The sequence below is a fragment of the Zingiber officinale genome, chromosome 8B (assembly GCF_018446385.1).
Source record: "Zingiber officinale cultivar Zhangliang chromosome 8B, Zo_v1.1, whole genome shotgun sequence".
NCBI lineage: Eukaryota > Viridiplantae > Streptophyta > Magnoliopsida > Zingiberales > Zingiberaceae > Zingiber > Zingiber officinale.
Window position 1 is genome coordinate 63,582,336 of NC_056001.1, and position 22,634 is coordinate 63,604,969.

General features: G+C 36.6%; 1 protein-coding gene across 2 annotated transcripts; it reads left to right on the top strand.

Moving 5' to 3' along the window:
• The first annotated feature begins 16,513 nt into the window (after positions 1-16,513).
• LOC122017068 (SEC12-like protein 1) lies at positions 16,514-21,902 on the top strand. Of its 2 annotated transcripts, XM_042574545.1 has the most exons (11): positions 16,514-16,860; positions 16,951-17,051; positions 17,970-18,102; positions 18,344-18,435; positions 19,162-19,261; positions 19,350-19,422; positions 19,502-19,622; positions 20,904-21,023; positions 21,366-21,436; positions 21,521-21,543; positions 21,629-21,902. In XM_042574545.1, exons 1-11 carry the CDS (start codon positions 16,693-16,695, stop codon positions 21,737-21,739), a joined length of 1,113 nt encoding a protein of 370 aa, XP_042430479.1. In that variant the 5' UTR covers positions 16,514-16,692; the 3' UTR covers positions 21,740-21,902. The 2 variants fall into 2 exon arrangements, with proteins under 2 accessions (XP_042430479.1, XP_042430478.1); XM_042574544.1 differs by having other exon boundaries at positions 16,529-16,860; positions 21,521-21,902.
• Positions 21,903-22,634: the final 732 nt, after the last annotated feature.

Below are 22,634 nucleotides of genomic sequence, written 5' to 3' on the forward strand. Positions count from 1 at the left end.
GATGAGCTTGTTTGTGGATCACTAGAACAGACTTCCATTTTTGGATGACTATAGGAAGTTAATTAAGAGTGTGTGATCTTCCCCAACGGAAGGGGCATAATCTTATTAATGGACTTAGTGTCAAGTAATGGTATACACTTAGACACATTTAATAGTATCCTCCCCAACGGAGTCACTACTATCACTTGTGTGACCAAAAGGAAATCAACTATTGATTTGTCATAAAACTAGATTGGCAATATAATAAAATTAATAAACCCCTCTTACAAATGTTTGAATTTGTATACGTCCACACTAACGTGGCATACAAGATTCATGGTGTTTGAGGTAATTTTATTTGTCAAAAAATTATATTGACAAGATAGTCAATGGGTAAAACCCTCCTCTTACAAATGATGAATTTGTATATGTCCACACTAACGTGGCATGCAAAATTCACGGTATTTGAGGTGTTGGTAAATTTAAATAATATTGTTTGAGGAATCAATGTTATTTTAAATTCAAAGAGTTTTGACCAAATATTTGATCAGATCAACTATTAATTTTATTCGTTATAAAGTAAAGTTGACGAGATAATAAAATTAATGAATAAAATATCCTCTTCGATTTTGTATACACAAAATTCATGGAAATTTTAAGGAGTTGATCTTGACCAAATATTTTTGAGATTCTTAGGATGTTTGTCAATCCCTAGTAGTCATACTATAGAAAAGACTTAGTAGTCTCAATTGTAATGATTGGAAATAGGACTTGGACATTAAGGTAGACTGTCTTCTTAGAACTAAGAACAATTTAGGTGTATTTAATTCATTAGTTGAAACATGCCTAGTGGTGTTATCTACCAGAACCTGGAGTGTAGATACAAGATGCCATTAATCATGTCTGCAATTCATTACAGGGTTTCAGGAAACCCGACAACTAAATGAAAGGTAAATCACCGTCCACATGGGCACTACTGTAAAAGTGGTAGCTGTTGCAGTGGGAGATGTTTATCCTTTGATAAGAATATAATATGGATTTTAAGTAATTGTCTTTACGTACCAAGTTTAGAAAGAACCTGATTTCAGTTTCTAAACTATTATAGATATTGTGTCTATTTTGATAACAAAGTTGTTATCAAGAAAAATAGGAAAGTTATCTATTCTGGTATAATGGTTGACAATTTATAATCCAATAACTCTCACGATGCAACAAATGGTAATTAGTAACACATCTTCTAATTTTAAGAGAAAGCAACCTTCGGAAATGAACAAATTATATCTTTGGCACCTAAAGCTAGGTTATACTTAAGTAGGATTCATTGGTAGCTGATGAACTTTTGGGTTCATTGGTAGTGGAAATCTTTCCAACCTGCGAGTCTTACTTGGAAGGGAAATAACCAAGAAGCTTTTAAGTCCAAGGGGTATGGAGTCAAAGATATGTTGAAATCGGTTCATTCTGATTTGTGTGATCCTATGACTATCCAGACAAGAGGTAGTATTGAATATTTCGTCTATTTTATAGACAACTATTTAAGATACAAATAAATTTACTTAATGTACCGCAAGACTAAGTACTTTGATTAGTTCAAAGAGTACAAGGCTGATGCGGAGAAATGTTAAAGTAAATGTCACTATGGTAAGATCGTAGTGGCAAGTACCTCTTGGGAGAATTTAGGAGTCACTTATCAAAAGTAGGGATTCAATCCCAACTAATTGCACCTGGTACACCCCAACAGAATAGTGTAGTAGAAAGAAGGTAAAGGACTCTTATGAAATAATTAGATAGATCGACTGGGGCCTCCATGGTCAAAACGGCTCTCCATGGTCGTGTACCATAGACCAGGAGCGCCGCCGGTCAACTGCGAGGTGCTAGTCATGGTCGAAAGACAAGAATGCGGGACCAAAAGGGAAGGTTCGAGCAAGGAATGGAGGGAAACCGACTAAATGAAACGATTAACAGAAAGAAGAAAGCGTAGGGAGCGAGAAAAAGGGTCTTACGAGCAAAAGAGATGATCGACTGGGGCCTGGGGGTTGCCGAAGAGTTGAGGGGTAAGGTCGCCGGAGAAGAAAACGAACAGAGGGGCGCTGGAGGAGGCTGAAGCAAGAAGGCGGCGGAAAAGGAGTCGCGGGCTTTATATCGCCGCCCGGGAGCAATCTCCACCGTCTGATCCAGGTCGTGAAGAATGAGGTCATCATCCAGCCGTTCATTTCAAACGGCGACTGTCCCATCGGAAGTGACGCCACCGCCATATGCTGACAAGCGCATGATCGCCACGTGTCAGCAGGATACTGGTCGCATTTAATGAGCGCCCCTTACCGTGTATAGCACACGTGATGGGTAGTAGGGGAGAGAATTGGGCATGGATTCCAAGAGAATACAAGGCACGAATAAGATACCGCCGAATGGAGGAGCATCCCTAAGCCTGGCCGAGCGGACTAATGTAGCGGCCGTTACTCAGTCAGATCGGCAGTCCAGTCAGTCGGACTTCGCCTCCTTCGACTAGACTTGAGGGGGAGGCAAGTGATCCGGCGGTTAGAACAAGGGACCCCCATTCTGAGGGGTCAATGCCACGCTGGAGTCAAAAGGCCAAGGGGCCGACCGGAGAAGGAGGGGCCGACCTCCCGACCGGACGGATAGGAGTCGAGAGCCGACGCTCAATGGAACAGTAGCAAGGAGCCGAACGGAAGGCCTAAGAGAAGGTGACATACTGTTAACAGTCCCTACATAATACCCTACCGAAAATATCCCCAGCATATCGATACCGACGGCAGGCCGGACGGGATGTGAGTGCCGTCCGGCCGGACGGGATGTGAGTGCCGTCCGGCCGGCACGTAAAATAAGGGCTGGCCGGATGGCACTCCCCGTCCAGCCGGCCTTCCGGACGCCCCGGCCTGTGGTCGGTAGAGAAGGACAAGAACATCTTATGACAGCTGTCAAGTCCTATGGCTAGGCCATACTCCAAGTCTGACAACGAGATGTTCTGTTGTCCCATCGAGGACATACTTGGACTGTAGCAGTATGGCGTCAGGTAAGCTTTCTGACAGACACATACCAAGGTATGGGCTGCGGACATGTATGCGCCTCGGTGGACGTGCAGGAGCTCTCTCACCACTCTATATAAAGAGCCTCATACTTCGCCGGAGGTACGCGTTCAACACCTTTGGAGCCACTTTTTTTGCTGCTTGCTTGCCTGACTTGAGCGTCGGAGAGTCGCCGCCGGGAACCCCTTCCCGACCCGACTTCTGTGCAGGTTCGCCGGAGGTTCGCGCAACCAGTCGAAAATCCACGTCAACAGCCGGGGAGCGCCACGTGCCCAGCGTCCGTTGATTCAGCATTCAGACAGGATCACACGATATATCAAATTGAATTTCATTCGGAGATCTCCAATTTGATATATTGTGCGCCTCGTGATTCAATCTTAGTTAAAAATTATGGTCTTTTAAAGTTTATCCAATATATATGTTGTAACTTGTATCAACTATGAAACCGTAGCTAATATAACTACAAGTTATAACTTTAAGATGACATAATTTTGATTCGGGTTAAATCATGGTACTCACAATATATTAAATCGAAAATCTCTAAATCAACTTAGATTTGATATATTGTTCGTTCCGTTGTTCAATTCGAGTTAAAAGTTATGACTTTTTAAAGTTTAGGAGTTTAATATTCACATTGTAGCAACTAAAGTTTTATAATTGCTACAACTACATGACAACACAGTTGTAACAGTTATGAAACCATAACGGTTACAATGTGAATGTTAAACCTTAAACTTTAAGAGATTATAACTTTTGATTTAGATTGAACCATGAGACGCATAATATATCAAATTGAAGACCGTTCAAATATCTACAACTTGCTATAAGGTGGAACCCATAACAACTAGGTTTTAGGCTAAAAAACATCATTTAAATTTTTTCCGGAGGCTCCAAATAATTTTAATTTAAATTTTTTCCTATGTTATAGTAATTATAGAACCTTAGTTGTTATAACTACGTGACAATTCAATTATAACAATTAAAATATTGTAGCTACTATAACTATATACTAATTATGATTCTTAACTGCTATAAAATATGGATTTAGATGAGAAAAATCGAAGAAAGATAATAAGGGGAATAAATTATTACTTTATGTGGAGAATACTCCCATTATTTTATAGGAGATAAAATATCCTTTTAATAATAAATGATGTCCTTTCTATTTTTTGGCCCAACGTTATTCGTATCTCTAGGGACTGGAAGACCTTCAATTCAATAGATAGTAGCACCATAGAAATAATGATACGAAGAGATGCCCAAGCTACCCAATATTTTAACAAAGTCCTTTTAGAATTCTCAAAATACGCGTCTTATTTTTGAAATCTATCAAATCTTGTATTTGTTGTCGAAATACCGACTCAATTCACTTCGTTGGCTCTCTATTGGAAGTGATGATAGTTGATTGATAACCGATTAAAATAACTCTAGCTGATTAAATGCGATTCTATCAATTGGTTGTTGTTATGTGTTTATTAAGTGTTCCAAGCGATATTTTCAACAAAATGTGTTTGATGGTCTTAGAGATGTCAAAATCCTGACCAGTTGAAAATCACATTCAATCAACTAAGGTCACTTTCAATGGCCGGATAATTGATTGCCATATGATATAATCAATCAGTTTTTTTTTTAATTCAAATATTTAGTTATTCAAATTGATCCATTTTGAAGATGATTAATTTATTTTATTAAAATTTTTCATCGACTATCCAATGATGATATCGGATAAGATAATGATTATCCTACTAACGAAAATATGAAATTAAAAAGAAAGCAAGAATAAAATTTGAAAAAAAAAATAAAGATAAGGTTGAAAGCAAGAATAAAATTTGAAAAAAAAAATAAAGAGAAAACCTTATCGTTTGTCAAAAATAAAAATTTTGTTAATAATTAAAGGATGAATTATCATATAACTAAATATGTATTTATATAAACTATAGACCATAAGACAAAGAAACGAAAGAAAAAAAAAAAGAAATCTTAATATATGGAATTCAATTCCTATCTTATAGAGTAACAAATGAAATTCTTCTAGAAAATAAAATATTTTAATAGAAATTGAAATTAACAAAATATGACGTCCATTTCTTAGAAACAATCCGGAGTCGGAGAATCCTCATACGTGTTATGAAATACACCAAGAAAAATAAGAATAAATACAATGAAATCTTAGCTTGCTCTCTTCTTGTTGCTTAAATCTGCCTCTTGGTAGATGGAAATGCAACAACATTAAGCTCTAAGAACCGTCATTGAGTGTTGTGTCGAGATCTACTTCGAAAAAATCTACAAAAACCCTTTTATAGGGTTCTTGGACGCCTCCCAATTGATTAAGCTCACTCCTAATCGATTATCACGTCATCCGACCGTCTAACACCTGTAAAACGACTCTTTTTTAGAATTCTAATTGATTGGTGAGTCATCCCAATCGATTCAGAGAGTCTTAATCAATTAGCCCAATCAATTGAGCCTTCTTAATTGATTGCCTGAATCAATTTCCTCTTCTCACCACAAAGCACTACCTAATCGATTGACCCAATTGATTAGAAGTGGTTGAATCGATTGAGTCAATCAATTCAACCCTGTTTTTCACGAATTTCTCTTCGTAAATCTCCTAGCCCTAATCGATTGGTCCAATCGATCTAGCTCGACCAATCGATTCAAACCCTTTTTTTGTTCTCGCAAGAACCTCGTAATCGATTAGCTTAGGGTAAAGCAATTGCCCCAATCGATTGCATAATCCTAACTTGCTTAATCCAAGTCTAGGGTTCCCTTACCCAACATTAGGCCAACTGTAGCATGTTGGGACTTCTTCACCAAGTGTTCGGTCTTTCATAACCTATTTGGACTTCTTTCCTCGTGCCAAGTGTCCGGTCCTCCACAACCTACTTGGACTTTCAAGCATCAGGTGTTCGGTCCTCCTTTGACCCACTTGAATTTTCCAATTTCTAGCTTCACTCACTAGGACTTTTCACCACATAGCTTCACTCACTAGGATTTTCTCACTGTTTGGCTTCATTTGTTAGGACTTCCAACTGCCTAGCTTTATTATGACTTTTTAACTGTCTGACATCACCCACTAGGACTTTCCAACTGTCTGACTTTATCCACCAGAACTTTCCTACTGCCTGGTTTCACCCACCAGGACTTTCCAACTACCTGGCTTCACCCACCAAGACTTTCTATCTGTCTTACTTCACTCACAAAGACTTTCTATCTGCCTGATTTCACTCACCAGGACTTTCCTCACTGCTCGACTTTACTCACCAGGGCTTCTCACACCAAGTGTCCTGTCAACATTGACCCATTTAGTTTTTCTTTTCTTTGTCAACCATCCCGCTGATCTTGTCCTTGCCTAACCTCTAGTTAGGACTTTCTCATACAAGTATTCAGTCAACCTTGACATATTTGACTACTCTCTCATATCAAACTAGTCAACCTTTGATCAATGGAGAATTACGCCAACAATATGCTAAATGGACAATTGTACTTGTAATCTCCATATATTTTCAAATATCAAAACTCAAGCTTAAATCAAACTAGTCAACTTTGGCACAGGAACAATTGCACCAACAAAACTCTAACCCATACATAATAGAAATATCAAAATTACCATAAATACTATAAAAAAAATTACTAAAAATAATAAAAAGATTTTCGAATGCTCTAACGAGGGTCACAATGTTGCTTTTTGAGCCTGAAATTTAACAGTTGCAGGTTCCCCCATAATCAATGTTCTAAAACTCATCTTATACAGTCACCTAGGTGCCACTTAGGCATTACGCATCCGCCACCTGCACCGGAAACCTGCAAGGCAGGTGACCTAGGTGGCTGGAGCCACCTTGGCAGCCCTCGACGTCAATGTTTTTGGGCTTTTAATTTAAAAAGACATGTTTGTTCGACGAATAAATCATTAAATTTAAAATCCCTAAGTTACCTGTTCATCTGTGTCTTTCTCTTCATCTGCTCTCATCATCTTATCGCTGTAGCTTTGTAGCTTAATCGATTCTGGTAAGGTTTTTTGTTTTTGTTATTTATTTTTTTGTTTCGTCTACTCCTCATCGTTGTGGGACATCTCCGACGGAGTCGGATGCGTCATGGGATGCGTCTGTAGCCACCGGAAGAGTCCACAACAGCTGGAAGCATCACTGGATGCATTTGACGAGGTCTCACGATGCTTCTGACGGCGTCGGACATGTCCCGCGACTCTTCCAGGTCCGTCGGAAGCAACACCGGACTTCATCAAACACGCCGAATGTGTCTCGAGATGTTTCCAGTGGTGTTGAACGCCTCCTGTGACATGTCTGGTGACATCCAATGACATTGTCATGAGTTTCTATACTGTGCATAAATATTTTTAGGATTTAATTAAATCAAACAACTTCGAACTAGATAGGTTCAATAATATACTTTCATAAAGTCTAAATAAATTATCCCAATTAAATATATAAAAATATATTTAAATATATTTTTATAATAAATATTATTAATTTATATAAAATAAATTTAAATATATGAAAAATATATTTAAAATTTAAAGAATTCTAATAAATATTATTAATTTATATAAATTAGATTAAATATATAAAAATATATTTGAAATTTAAAAAATTCTAATAAATATTATTAATTTATATAAAATAGATTTAAAATATAAAAAATATATTTAAAAATTTAAAAATTAGATTTATAATTATTTTTTTAATAAATATTATTAATTTATATAAATCAGATTTAAATATATATAAAAATATTTAAAATTTAACAAATTTTAATAAATATTATTAATTAATATAAATCAGATTTAAATATATACAAATATTTTTAAAATTTACTTCTTTTAATAAATATCTAATAAATTTTATTAATTAGATTAATATATATATATAAATATATTCAATTATTCTCATACTTGTTATTGCTATTTTGTACTGTATAATTATATTATATATATTTTTTAGATTTGTTAATTATTCCAAAGTTCTTGAATTTATTCTTAAATTACTTTTAGGTTATCACAATGGTAAGCAATCAATCTGCGACAATATCTGTCACTTAACTCAAATCTGGAATTCTTAGGAGAAAGTCAAATGACATCGGATTAGAGTTTGAGATGTTGATTGATCCTAAGAATCTTGACAAAATTAAATACAAGTTGTGTGGAAAAATGATGTTGGGAGAAGTATATAAGATCAAAGAACACATTGAAAATATACTTGGAAATATATCTGGTTGTCGAAAAGCATCTCAAGAAGATAAAAATAAGTACAAACAGACTATTTTAGAAGGAAGGAATAGAAAGAAAAATAAAATAATGGAAGAACAAAGTTGTAGAGCAAAGGTGACTATTTCTCAAGATGAAGAAGAAAATCCTGAAATTGAAGGGATGGATGGAATTAAAAAACCTCTTCCACTTGGCCCTGTGGATAGATATGCATCGGTAATTGCTCCAGAAAATATAGGTTCAAGTGGAAGCAAAGTGTTTCGCTAAAAAATATAAATGAGACTCTTTTCAAAGAGAGAACTCAACAAGTTCAACAATATGTTAGGAGATGAGTTTATGAAAATAGAATCTCATTCAATGCTATTGATAATGATAGCTTCAATTGTGGCAAAAGGCGAACACACTCATCCCTAGTGCCCCCGCCAACCTGTCCCAGGGCTAACACAGAGGAGGTAAATCACGGGCGGCTACTAGCCTTTGGAATAGTGACTAACACATAAGGGAGGCTATTGATAATGATAGCTTCAAGCAACTAATGGAGGTAGTGGGTCAATTTAGACCAGGATTCAAGCTTCCAACTTAATATCAATTTAGGGAGTCACTGCTAAAAGTCAAAGTTGAAAGAACAAAGCAACTGCTGAAGAAACATGAAGAAAAATGGGCAAAGAATGGGTGCTTGATTATGATAGATGCATGGAGTGATAGAAAAAAAAAATATTAAATTTGTCTATTAATTACAAGGAGGGTACTATATTTTTAGAGTCTAAGAAGTCTTCTGTTGGATAAGTGGGAAACCTACATACCCTTGCAAGAAAACCTAGCTCAAGGGGGAGCTTAGGTAAAGGGGGAGCAATTGCTCACTTGTTGACAAAGGGAGAGAAGTTTCACTCTGTCGAAAATTCTAGCTCAAGAGGGAGCTTAGGTGAAGGGGGTGCCTAGGGTTAGGTTCCATGACTTATGCATAAGTATATATGTATGTTTATTTGTATTATTATTACATTTATGTTTCCCTAACTTAAATGGATTGCCAAATATCAAAAAGAGGGAGATTGTTAGAGCAATTTAGGTACCCTAGGTTTTGATGTTTGGACAAAGATTTAAGTTAGATTTATTGTTGTATTTGATATGCATTGTGAGTGTTATGATACAGGTATAACAAAGAGAGTCCAAGTATGATCTTGGCAAAGAAGGAAAGTCCAAGGGTGAGTCTTGGTAGTGTAAGTCCAAGTATGTAGTCTTGGCAACGTAAGTCTAAGTGTGACTTGGTAATGGATAAAGTCCCGGAGATGGGGCCTCTTGGTAAAGGAAGACCCGACAACAATAACAAGACAGATAGAAGCTCCAGAAGGTAATGTGTGAAGGATGGGGAGGTATCCGAGGGACGTGAGGTTGATAGAGTAGGCTAGAAGGCTAGATCTAAATTGTACGGGCAAGGATGAGTATATGAGAGACTGTACTCAGGGTAAAATTCCAGTGCTACTATAGTGTTACTGTAGCAGTCGTCTGGTGTTTTCATTAGTCGACTAGTAGTCGACCGTTGACTTGTAACAGTCGAATTTCACTTAGGACTAGTCGATTGGTGGTGGGAAAACAGCTTGGTGTTTTCCTCCCGAGCTCTATTTAATAGAGCTCGAGGTGCTTGGGCATGGTTGATGAAATTAATGGTGGTTAACCCTAATTAGAGTCTCTAAGTGCTCAAGTGATCTAGTGTGGTCTTGTGTAAGCTGTGGTAAGCTTTATCCACCCACAAGGAGCTACGTGAGCTAGCCAGAAGTTCTCCGGGGAATCATCCACCAACGGATCGAGATCGTCCACCTTATGGACAGCTGTGGAGTAGGAGCTCTATCTCTGAATCATATTAAATCAATGTGTTAGGTTTGCTTTCTCTTGTTAGCATTTGTTTTTGTATTCTGCTATGTGCACTAACATTATAGGAAGTAAACAATTTGGGTGAGACATTATTCACTCCTCCTCTAGTGGACGTCAAGGTCCCAACATCTTCAAATGAGGCATATATAACTAAACTTATTTTTGAGTATGTTGACAAATGTGTTGAACAAGTAGGAGCTCAAAATATTATTCAGATTGTAACAGACAATGCCACCAACAATATGACTGCAGCTAAATTGACTAGAGAAAAGTGACTTAGGTGTTGGTGCAGTTTACACTAACAGTTTGACTCAGGTTTTGATGAATGACAAGTAAGTTAAGTTAGATTTTGTTGTGATCTAACGACTTGATTAAGTGTGCAAGAGAAGTCTAAATAGGTCGTCGGGCTGACCGAATATCTGGTAAGAAATCTAGCTAGGTCAACAGGCCGATCAGATAGCTTGTATGAAGTCCAGATAGGTCGACGGACTAACCGGATATCTGGCAAGAAATCCAGCAAGGTCAACGGGTCGATCAGATATGTGGTATGAAGTCCAGACAGGTCGATGGGCTGATTGGATGTCTAAGACGTTGGTAAGTTAAGGTAAGTTACTGGAGGAGAATGACCTTATGAGGACACACCCCGGTTGATGGACAGTAGACATCGGTCCAGTTTAGGTCCATTTAGGATCCCTAAACTGAGATTTTGACTAGTTCCTGGTCATGGGAGGACATGAACTAATTACTACTCTTTATTATTAATTATTATTGACCTAATATTTGTTTTGCAGGGTATTTGGACTAACGTTATTTTGTAGGACAAAAGGAGCATATTTGCCTTCGGATGAACAGTGTCTGAAGGCGCCTTTAAGTAGTGAAGGCGCCTTCGTACTGTTCATAGAAGGCACCTTCCATGGCTACGGAAGGCGCCTTCCGCAGGGTGAAATTTTGACCTCGCTGCGGATAAGTGTCGGGCTGTTCGGGATCAAGTTTAACCCATTGGAAGCACCTTTAATGGCTATGGAAGGCGTCTTCCATGCCTTATATAAGGCAGTCTCGAGAAGGCATTCATAGCACACTGATATACAAGCTATCACGCATCCTTTTGAGCCTCCGACTGCCCTAGGCTTCTGCTACGACTCTGTTGCGAAGCTGCTGCACCCGACAATTGCTTCGAAAACTTCTGATCACGATCGGTAGACTGACACCGACACACGAGTGCTCCTACTTCTATTTCTAAAAGTGTCGGTAACATTTCATTTGTGTGCTTGATTACTGCAAAAGGACAAGTGCAGTGTGTTGCACTTGTTCGAATTTTTTTTATACTCGATTTCTTCTTTCGGAGGTATCAAAAGAGACCTTTAGTGGATTATCCATTGATAGGTCCATGAGACCTGGGTCTTGGAGTAGGAGTCGCTAAAGGTTCCAAACCAAGTAAACCACTTGTGTCTTTCTCATGTCTTTTTAAATTTGATTTCATATGTACTTTCCACTGCATACACTTTGATTTTAAAATGAGAAAATAAGTTTTTAAAAAATCACGTGATTCACCTCCTCTCACGTGTGCGATCGATCCAACACTAAGATCTTTTGGAGTTCATGTGTCACTCACACTGTTAATTTCATGCTTGAAAGTATTGGCAAGCTTCCATGATATAAAAAGATTATTAAGCAAGCCAAGTTTTTTACCATTTTCATTTATGCTCACCATAAGACTTTGTCATTGATGAGAAGTTTCAAAAAAGAATAGAGACATAATCCGGCCAGGAGTTACCAGGTTTGCATCAAATTTTCTCACATTGCAAAGTTTGATTGCAAAAAAAATTCTAGTTTAAGGGTCATGTTTACAAGTAATTTGTGGGAAACATGTAAATGGTCAAAAACAAATAAAGGAAAATTGACTTACTTTACTGTGATGGCCATGAGTTTTTGGAATGGTGTGACATTTTGTTTAAAAATATTTACTCCTTTAGTGAGAGTTCTTCGATTGGTAGATGGAGACAGAAAGTCATCCATGGAGTTTCTATATAAGGAACTTCTTCAAGCTAAAGAAGATATCAAGATGACCCTGAATAATATGGAATCAAATTATCAACCTATCATAATGATTATTGAGTCAAAAATAAAGGATAGACTTGATACAACATTACATACTACTGTCTTTTTATTGAATCCCTATTTTACTATAATGATAGTTCTATTGCTCTTTATGAGGATATTACAACAGATATTTTTGAATGCATGAAAATTTTGCATGCTAATGAGTTAGATCTACATGATATAATTATTAACAAGGAATTTGTAAAATATAAAGACAAGACTGAGTTATTTGGTAAAACATTGGCAACAAAAGGATGTGGAAAGAATGATGATAAATTTGCTCCATGTGCATGGTGGAGTACATACGGTGCTCACACACCCAACTTGCTAAGAGTGATATTGAGAATACTTTCATTAACTATAAGTTTATCTGAGTGTGAAAGAAATTAGAGTGCATTTGAAGGGGTAAATTTTAAACTTTAAGTCTTTAATTTGTTTTAAAGTTTATATTTATGTCACTAACTATAATATTTACTTTTTTTAAAATTCATATAAAGAAAAGAAATAGGTTGGATGCCAACAGGTTGAACAATATAGTATTTGTCCAATTTAATGCTAGATTGTTGAACAAATAAAAAAGAAAAAAAAGAAAGGAATGTGGATGTCCTTCTTGTGAAAGATGCTTCAAAATCACAAGGTTGGATTGTGGATGGTGGGGAAGATGCTGAAGTTGAACTAGGTTCTGGACTCGTGACAACTGGTTGATGAAGCAAGTGGAGTATATGATAATTTATAGCCCCGAAGAATCTCTAGAGTGCGAGAACTTCACAAGGATGACTTTGCATTCGAAGAAGAAGAGGAGGATCATAATGATGATATTGAGTTTGTGTCTGATGAAAAGTAAGTTGTTAAAAATTATAGAGAAGAAGTAGAATAAATGTGATATTTTATTAGTTGCGTAATTTTAAAGTTTGAACTCATTTTAAATTTAATATGTTATGTAATTTTAAACTCATTTTAAATTTGATGTTATTGTGTTAGAGTTATAGTATGTGATATATTATGTAATTTATGTGGATACCATAAAATTAGCCTAGCGATGCCTAATTTTCGTCTAGGCAGCCTAGGCACTAGGTACTAGTCCAGCGCCTGACTAGCGCCTAACGAATTTTAGAACATAGCCCATAATAAATGTAGATATCAGAATTATGCATGTGTGGCTGTTGATAAAGTCTGATTACGAGTCCCAAGTTAAAAGTTTTAATCCTTCGGCAATTTACCAAAGGACATACGTAGCTTTCTGAATTTATCAAAAAGCACACGCTACTTTGATATTTACTAAAGAACACACATTTTAAGTGCATTTTCTATTTTATCCTTCTGATAAATTTGACTTTTTACTTTTCTCTGTTATTTCTTACTCTCTCTTCTATTCTTCTCTCCTATGCATGTAACTAATCTTATTTTTCCTCTCCTCTCTTCTCTTTCTTCTCTTTTTTTTTTTCATACGTGCATGCATATTAGGCCTACGATGTTTAGAGTTTAGTTAATTTTTTGATAACATTTTAATACATTTGGAGAAGTCAAAATAATCAATAAATAGCATATTTGAACTCTTTTATAACCCCAAAAATCGATCCATTATTTATTTCAGCTTCTACAGAGGTATAGAATTATAATAATGATGAATAGACAAAACTCCTCTGCATGGGCCTAACATGGAGGTTTTTTTACTAATTTTTTATTATATTTTAACACCTTATAGATGTCAAAATAAACAATGGATAACATATTTGAACTCCTTGTAACATCATAAATCCATAGGAACTGAAATGGGTGCAGTCGTTCTCATTGTTCATGATACAGAGTAATAATAATTCATTATATGTATATATATATATAAGATATATATATATATATATATATATATATATATATATATATATATATATATATATATATATATATATATATATATATATATATATATATATATATATATATATATATATATAAAGAATCAGCAAAAATTTCTAAATATTGGGCCTGATATAAATCGTATCAGCTTGAGTACTAATATTCCCCTCATACCCAGCTTGCAGAGGTAAAAGGACACCAGAACTGGGTGAAAGTTTCAGGAGAGTACCTCAAGTTTCCAGGGGGAGGAACTCAGTTTAAACAAGGTGCCCTTCACTATATTGATGTCATCCAAGAGGTTGAGTACTGCCTTAAGTGATTGTGACTTGTATGATTGTTTAATTTAAGCATTTGCTTGTTCCTTCTACCTGTATGTGCTTGAGGATTTTTCATTCTTGATTGTATCAAACTAGTGGCACATAGTGTTGGAGTAATTATAGACACATCCATTATGAAATGAAGAGTTCCTAAAATAGTTGAGCATTCCTAATAGAGTGAGACCCACATTAGGCCTGATATGGAATCCTATCAGGCCTAACATGGACCTGATATGATTCATATCAAGCCTAACATGGAGGTTTTTTGCTGATTCTTTCTTCTTATATTGTAACACCTTCTAGCAGTCAAAATAAACAATGTATAACATATTTAAACTCCTTGCAACATCAGGAATTCACAAGAATTGAAATGGATACAATCGGAGCTTTCTAGGTCTATCAGTGAGTTTTGATCGAAATCCACTGATGGACCTAGAGACCTCAGATTACACCATTTCAATTTCTGTGGATTCCTGAGGTTACAAGGAGTTCAAATATGCTATTCATTATTTATTTTGGCTTATCAGATGTGTTAAAATGTAATAAGGAATAATCGGTAAAAAACTCCAAGTTGGGCATGATATGATTCAATCAGCAAAAATCTCTAAATATTGGGCCTAATATGAATCGTATCAGCTTAAGTATTGATATTCCCCCCATACCCAGCTTGTAGAGGTAAAAGGACACCAGAACTGGGTGAAAGTTTCAGGAGAGTCCCTCAAGTTTCCAGGGGGAGGAACTCAGTTTAAACAAGGTGCCCTTCACTACATTGATGCCATCCAAGAGGTTGAGTACTGACCTTAAGTGATTGTGACTTGTATGATTGTTTAAATTAAGCACTTGCTTGTTCCTTCTACCTATATGTGCTTGAGGATTTTTCATTCTTGATTGCATCAAACTAGTGGCACAGTGTTGGAGCAATCATAGACACATCCATTATGAAATGAAGAGTTCCTAAAACAGTTGAGCATTCCTAATAGAGTGAGACCCACATTGGGCTTGATATGAAATCATATCAGGTCTAACATGGGTTTGATATGATTCATATAAGGCCTAATACATTTAGAGAAGTCAAAATAAACGATTGCGCCCATTTAAGTTCTTGTAGATTTCTGATGTTACAAGGAGTTCAAATATGTTATTCATTGTTTATTTTGACATCTATAAGGTGTTAAAATGTAATAAAAAAATCAGTAAAAAAACCTCCATGTTAGGCCCACGCATGAGGAGTTTTGTCTATTCATCATTATTATAATTTTATACCTCTATAGAAGCTGAAATAAATAATGGATCGATTTCTGGGGTTATAAAAAGTTCAAATATGTTATTTATTGATTATTTTGACTTCTCCAAATGTATTAAAATGTTATCAAAAAATCAACTAAACTCTAAACGTCGTGGGTCTGATATGCATGTACGTATGAAAAAAAAAGAGAAGAAAGAGAAAAGAGGAGAGGGAAAATAAGATTAGTTACATGCATAGGAGAGAAGAATAGAAGAAAGAGTAAGAAATAACATATAAAAGTAAAAAGTCAAATTTGTCATAAGGATAAAATTGAAAATATACTTTAAAAAGTACGTTCTTTAGTAAATATCAAAGTAGCATGTACTTTTTGATGAATTCAGAAAGCTACGTGCAGCTTTTGATAAATTGCCATTGATCCTTTAAAATTTAAAAGGTTAGATTAGATTGATCCTCTATTAAACGGTCAGTATTTTCAGAATGGTCATTTCACTGAATAAAAATTCTTATGGTATACCATAGTTGAGATTCAACGCTCAAATACTTAATTAACAATTTAGAAAGTCTAACCGCTGGATGCACCGGAAGCCAGATATAATCAGTCAGTTGATGGTTTGCACTATAACATTTGATGAAACTTTCGGACAAAGGATATTTTAGAAACTAAATATATCCTTTATAAATTTATATATCCTTTAAAAGTTTGTAGAAATCTGAGCGTCAGAATGCCGACGAATGTATGTATTTATTTATTCCATTTTTAGCAAACTGTGAATCGCAATTGTCTGATGACGTTGACAGTATTCCAGTTTCTTTCTCCCACAATTCTTAACAAAAAAAAAAAAAAAAAAAAGTCAAAAGGGACCCAACACATCCCATCCTGCGGCATCGCCCTCAGAATATTCCCCCGTCTCCTCTTGTACAACCCCCAACGTTCAACAAGCAGACAACGTTCTCTTCGGCGTGAGGATCGAAGTTTGGTCGCCGCCTCGTTCCTTAAATCCCCCCTCTCTCTGTCTCTTCGTGGGAGATCGCGTAGAATCGGAAGAGGAAGAGGAAGAGATGGAGGGCGACGACACGGCGGGACCGGCGACGTGCGCGGCGTGGATCCGGGGACCGGAGAAGCGGCTGCTGGTGGTGATGGGAAGGGCGAGGAATCACTCCTGCCCTCCCGTGATCGACATCATCGAGTTCGACCCCAAGACCGCTTCTCTCTCCCCCGATCCCCTGGTTCGTATTCGGTCCCCTTGCTCGTCTTTTGATTATACCCGTTGGTTTTTGGGTTACGTTGACCAAGAGCGACATTGAATTGTGTCGCAGGCGAGGTTCGTGATCAGGGATGAGGAGGGAGGCGAGCCACTGGGGATCGCGGTGCACCCTAGTGGGGACGAGTTCGTTTGCTCCACCGCCAGCGGCTGCAGGTGAACTTTTCATCTATTTTACAGTTTAGGGGTTTCAAAAGATTCGGGTAATTACTACCTGCCACGTTACTTTGTCGTTGATGAAGATCTCGATAGTTGGAAAAAAAGAAGTTAATTTAGATGATTTAACTTTATCTAAGATAGTTTACCCAAACAAGCCTCAACTTGTGGTGAGTAGAATTTAATGCAACACTAGTATTTGAGATGTACTTTGAAATCATGAGGCTGTATATTGATTATATTGGAAAGCAACTTCCACCTGACTTCAATGCTGATTGATATGGCGTGGAATGTGGGGCCCCCGAGGTTGAGGTCAAAGTCATGGAAGCCAATTGATGTGACCGTCAAAGTCAAGGAGAGATCAACATTCGGTGCTAGCATGGTCATATGTCTGGACCGGGTGTTCTGGCCGATCAGACATCTTGTCCGATCGGATCCTGAGCCCCTCAAGATCGATGAAACCCCGATCTATATAAGTGTCCTTTAGAGTCGAGTTTGCTTGGTCACTCGGGGCGGGGCTAGCTCTGTTACACCTTTTGGCCAAGTATCCTAGCCGATCGGGCTTATGGCCCGATCAGATGTGCTAAGCATATGGTCCAACCGGACTCTGTAACCAAGTGAAGAGGTCCGACCTAATTCATAGTTAAGATTATAAAAAAAATGAACTTTTTATTTATGGTACGTCGAAATGGATCATTTTGTTATAATCCTACATTCTTAACTAAAAAAATTAGTAATGAAAACTCATGATATTTCAGACCTATTTGCATGTGAAAGATTCTTGCAATTCCTTTTCCCTTTATATTTTGTCTTCAACAAATCAAATGCTTCCTCTTTTGTAGAATGACAAATTTATTGTTTTTGCTTTTAACTTTCAGTGAGAAATTTCAGAAAACAGTTCATCTCTTTTGTTTGCAGATTATATGACTTAGATTATCACAATTTGGGTATAAAGATTCTAGTCAAGGATCTTCCAGCTATCCAGTCCATTGGCACTCAGAAATGTCTGGCATTTAGTACAGATGGTTTGAAATTTGCTGTTGGTGGAGAAGTATGTATTTTCTTGCATCCTAGACTATTCATTAATTGTAATTCTCTATCCAGCAACCGATTTGAACTTAATTAAAATATATAAATTGAAAATAGAGAAAACCTATGCTGATGTGTAGGATAAGTCTATAACTCTATAAATACAATGTGTGTACTACACAATCATATAATGAGTGTGCTTTGATGCTCTGCTTCAACATCTACTTAATTGAACAGTGAAAGTGTTTTTTTTATTATTTCAGGATGGACATCTTAGAATAATTCATTGGCCAACCTTGAATTTGCTCTTAGATGAGCCAAAAGCTCACAAATCTTTTAGAGACATGGATATCAGGTAAAGCAGCTCTTTTGCATCACTCTTTATTTCTCCTCTTGTAATTACATTATCATTGATATGCTCTTGCACAGAATAGAGGGCTATCGGAATCCCACACTACTTTGTGTTTGGCTTCATGTGAAGAGCATCATGTCTGCTTATCTTGCATATTTTCAACCACCCATAAGTTGATCCGATATTCTTCTTGTTAAGCAGCTTGAAGTTTGTATCTGATGACCTAATTAAATTTGTTTTCCATTTGTCTATTCTGATTGGGGTAGAAATATATGGGATAATTTGATAACACATTTCTGATAAGAAGAGCCTTAGGTAGAGATATAGTTATTAACCTCCAATAACATTTGATTCTGCATATAAATGAGATTATTATGAAATTGCTTTAGATTAATCTTATGAAATGTAATGTATTCCTGATTAAGTATGAGTTGGAACGTGAATAAACTTGATATTAAAGTATCTGAAAACTTGTCAAAATATGAACTACTGAACTACATGATAGAGTTGCAGAAATATTCTTAATTTGGAACTTCAGTAACTAGTTAACGGTAACTGGGATCAATTTTTCCTGAGCTAACTGATTAATTATGAGTTTTTCCATAGGTTACTTTCAAAATAGTACGATCACTAGATTTACCTCTTAAGTGCCACACGTTACTTATAATAATCATCATGGTGATGGGTTGATGCTTACACAGTACATTTTCTTTGAACTTTATTTATCAGCTTAGACTCAGAATTCTTAGTTTCAACATCTACTGATGGTTCTGCAAGAATATGGAAGATAGCTGAGGGTGTTCCATTAGCTTCATTAACTCGCACTGCAGTAAGCTTCCCCTTCAGGGTCATGTATTTGTTGTTTATAAAGTTCCGAAGTCTGTTGTTTATAATGTCTTTTCTATGGCATGTTTCAGGATGAGAAGATTGAGTGTTGCCGATTTTCTAGAAATGGAACAAAACCCTTCTTATTTTGCACTGGCCAAAAAGGTTGCTAACCATCAACCTAAAAAAGTCATTTCAATTACTACTTATTTTTCTGAATAGTCTCGAATTTGGCTGAAAATAGGTAATAAAGCGGTAACTACAGTATGGGATATTAGTACATGGAACAGAATTGGTTATAAGAAGCTAATGGGAAAGCCTATTTCTGTTCTTTCAATTAGCTTGGATGGGAAGTACCTTGGACTGTAAGTGCTCTTGGAAATTTGTTAATCCAATTGTTTATACGTGTACTTAATTTTTCAATGAGAATAAGCCTTGTTCCACTATGTAAAATGCAATAGTTGGTAAATCAAATTCACATATAAAAACCATCAAATGTGCTGAAGAAAGTTCTTCAGGTCATCTTGCACTGATGGAGACAATTGACACTTTCCTCTAAAAGTCTGTAAGGGCAAAAATAAAGTTCCATAGGCCAATTTTTAAGTTGGCATACTTTGGATAATGATAAGCCTATTTTGGAAAATAATGTTGTCTAATAGTTCCATGTTGAAAGTCAATGTTTGAGAAGTTGAAGAATCAGTCAAAAGGTGTGTAATCATGTCTTTATTCTTTGTAAGAAGTCCCAAGAGTTGATCAAAGTTTATGAGTCATGTATGTTTTATTTCCTATGTTCTAAGAGTCCACCATTTAGTATAAATGTGTATTGTTGGAGAGATAAACCGAATGAAGGGGAGACCACTGCATAGATTCAGTTGATTGAAGTGTAAACCCAATTGGAAATAAAAGAGAGCAACAGTGGTTGTAGGTGGTGGTGTGCAAATGTTATAGGTGCTATGGAAGAGGCATTAGATCTATTGATAAACCTAATGGCGTAAGAAGGGAATGGGTTGGAGAAGGAAACAATAGCTTGATAAAAGTCAAGGGAGGAGAGAGGCAAGGAAGAAGAGACGTGGGATTCAGATTGTGTAGATACCTCTTGGTGCAGAGAAGGGGGTAGAGGAGAGGGGACAGTTGAGGGAGAAAGCAGAGAAAGAAAATAGATGAAGATGAAGCAACTTCAAGTTGATTTCAGTGATTGTGCAAACCGCCTTTAGATAACCATTAGATCCAAGATTCCTGCCAACTTCCCTAAACCGATCACATGTCCATTTTTAATACTAAGCACCCAGCAAAACTAAACTAAGATTCCTGGATAAAAAATTAATTAACTTTTTCAATATGAGGTTGCTAAATAGCTATGCTTTACTACTATTGCAACAATTTCTTCCGCTTGTATCATCTCTCTTTCTCCATATCCAGCTCTAGTGTAGTTCCTATATCTTGTTTTATTAGCCCATCCTACCGTCATTATGCAATTTCCATGCTCCATAGATCATATTCTCTGATAATTGTTGAATGAACTTGTATTTACATGCTACCATGCTACTAAGTTAAAGACAGTGTTACGTGTGTAGAAATAGTTAATTCTTAGCTTATACATGTCATTCCTTTGTCAACAAACATTTGGCTATCATTTCTTGAAACAGTGGCAGCAAAGATGGCGATATGTGCGTAGTCGAAGTGAACACAATGTCAATTTCTCACTTGAGTAAGAAGCTTCATCTAGGCACTCCCATTTCATTGATGGAATTTGCTCCTAAAGAAAGGTATCGACATTGTTTACATCCTTAAAGTAAGCTAGACATTTCCTTGATGCTTCTTTTTTTTCCCTCTGAATTACCAAGTTTTTATTTCAAGACAGGATGGAAAATAGTCTCATCTGCAACTTAAGATGTTTGCTAATTAAAATCTAATAAAAAATGTTTGCTCAAAGCGATTAGCAGGTAGCAAAATATTAAGGCAACTGATGGGTTGTAATTAGATAGTTTTTTTTCCCTTTATTAGCACTTTCGTTTAATAACTTGTCAATTTACATTTTACAAATATGGAGTTTTCACGCCCAAGATGTTCATCCAATTAGTTCAAACTTTCCCTTGTGGATCATGCAGGGTTGTTATTTCTACTTCCAGTCAATGGGGGTTCAAGCTCACCAAACTCAATGTACCTGCAGATTGGAAAGGTATATCATTCTATTTCATTCTTAATTTTCTCATCTTGTATGATTTAGGGGTTTGGGTTTTGATGTCTTGGTTTCCTCGTACAGAGTGGCAGATCTACTTGATATTGGTGGGTCTCTTTTTGGCTTCACTAATCGTGTTCTATATACTGTATGAGAATTCTGATTCATTCTGGAACTTCCCTCTTGGCAAAGACCAACCTGGAAGATTTCGACCAGTGGCCTTCACCGATTCTCAACCTTCAGACGATGGCCCCTGGTGAGGACTCGAGACTCATGTCAAGTTCGGTCCAAGACTCACAATAGCCTACCTATCTCAATATCCTCTAAATTGTTGCACTCGAGTGTTTTCATTTATGCAAATGGTCCAGAGATTGATTGCCAACGCCTAAGGTAATTTTATTTTTTCATGGAGACTATTCAGGGATAAACAAGGGCAATGCCTGCCATGGCACTGTTAGTGGCTTCACCCTCTGGAGGAATGAAATCTCACACATATTTTTCAATACAAAATATTAAGTTTAATTTGACTGAAACACAGAAAAGCTTTTTTAGCCATGTCTATAATATAAGCTGCAAACTCCATACTCCACCTAGATAGAACCTTAGGGGTACTACCAGTGCCCATATATGATACATGTGGCTGTGGGGACTCAGTGAACACTGACAGGATTGGAAGAGCAAAAGAAGTGGTGTCAGATGAGGAGTATATAATTTGCAAAAGGATCGAGTGGAGTCAGATGGATATTATATATATGCACATATGTGTTGTCTCGAGAGGAACTGAAGGTGAGCATGCATATCTAAAAGCTACTGCTCTCCTTGCCTTGCTCGAATGTCACTAGGTCAGCTGCATGTGAAACCTGGAGATGGCAGAATACATATGTAGAAACTTGATGCTCGGTTCAGGCCATTTGTCAATTAGTTCACTGTTCAATATGGATTGTGGGGAGGGAGAATGAAAGAGAGACTTCATGATGAATGAGTGCGAGAATGAATCATACAGCAGAGGCAGGCGTGCAGCCATATGCATTGCCTAGGACGTCTCTCTCCCTATGCAATTCTATTGATTAATATTTCAGATTTACTAGGCCGGATCACATTTCTATGGATGTATATTTTTTAAAAAAATATATTCCTTCCACCTATAGTTATTTGATGATCGACTATAAATTAATTTTATAATTTATTTTTTTTCACA

Bases quoted from the DNA above. Each gene is read 5' to 3' on its own strand.
- LOC122017068 (XM_042574544.1), top strand. From the start codon at position 16,693: ATGGAGGGCGACGACACGGCGGGACCGGCGACGTGCGCGGCGTGGATC. The intron at 18,436-19,161 runs GTAAAGCAGCTC...TTTATTTATCAG, and splicing joins TTTAGAGACATGGATATCAG to CTTAGACTCAGAATTCTTAG. The intron at 19,623-20,903 runs GTAAGTGCTCTT...TTCTTGAAACAG, and splicing joins GATGGGAAGTACCTTGGACT to TGGCAGCAAAGATGGCGATA.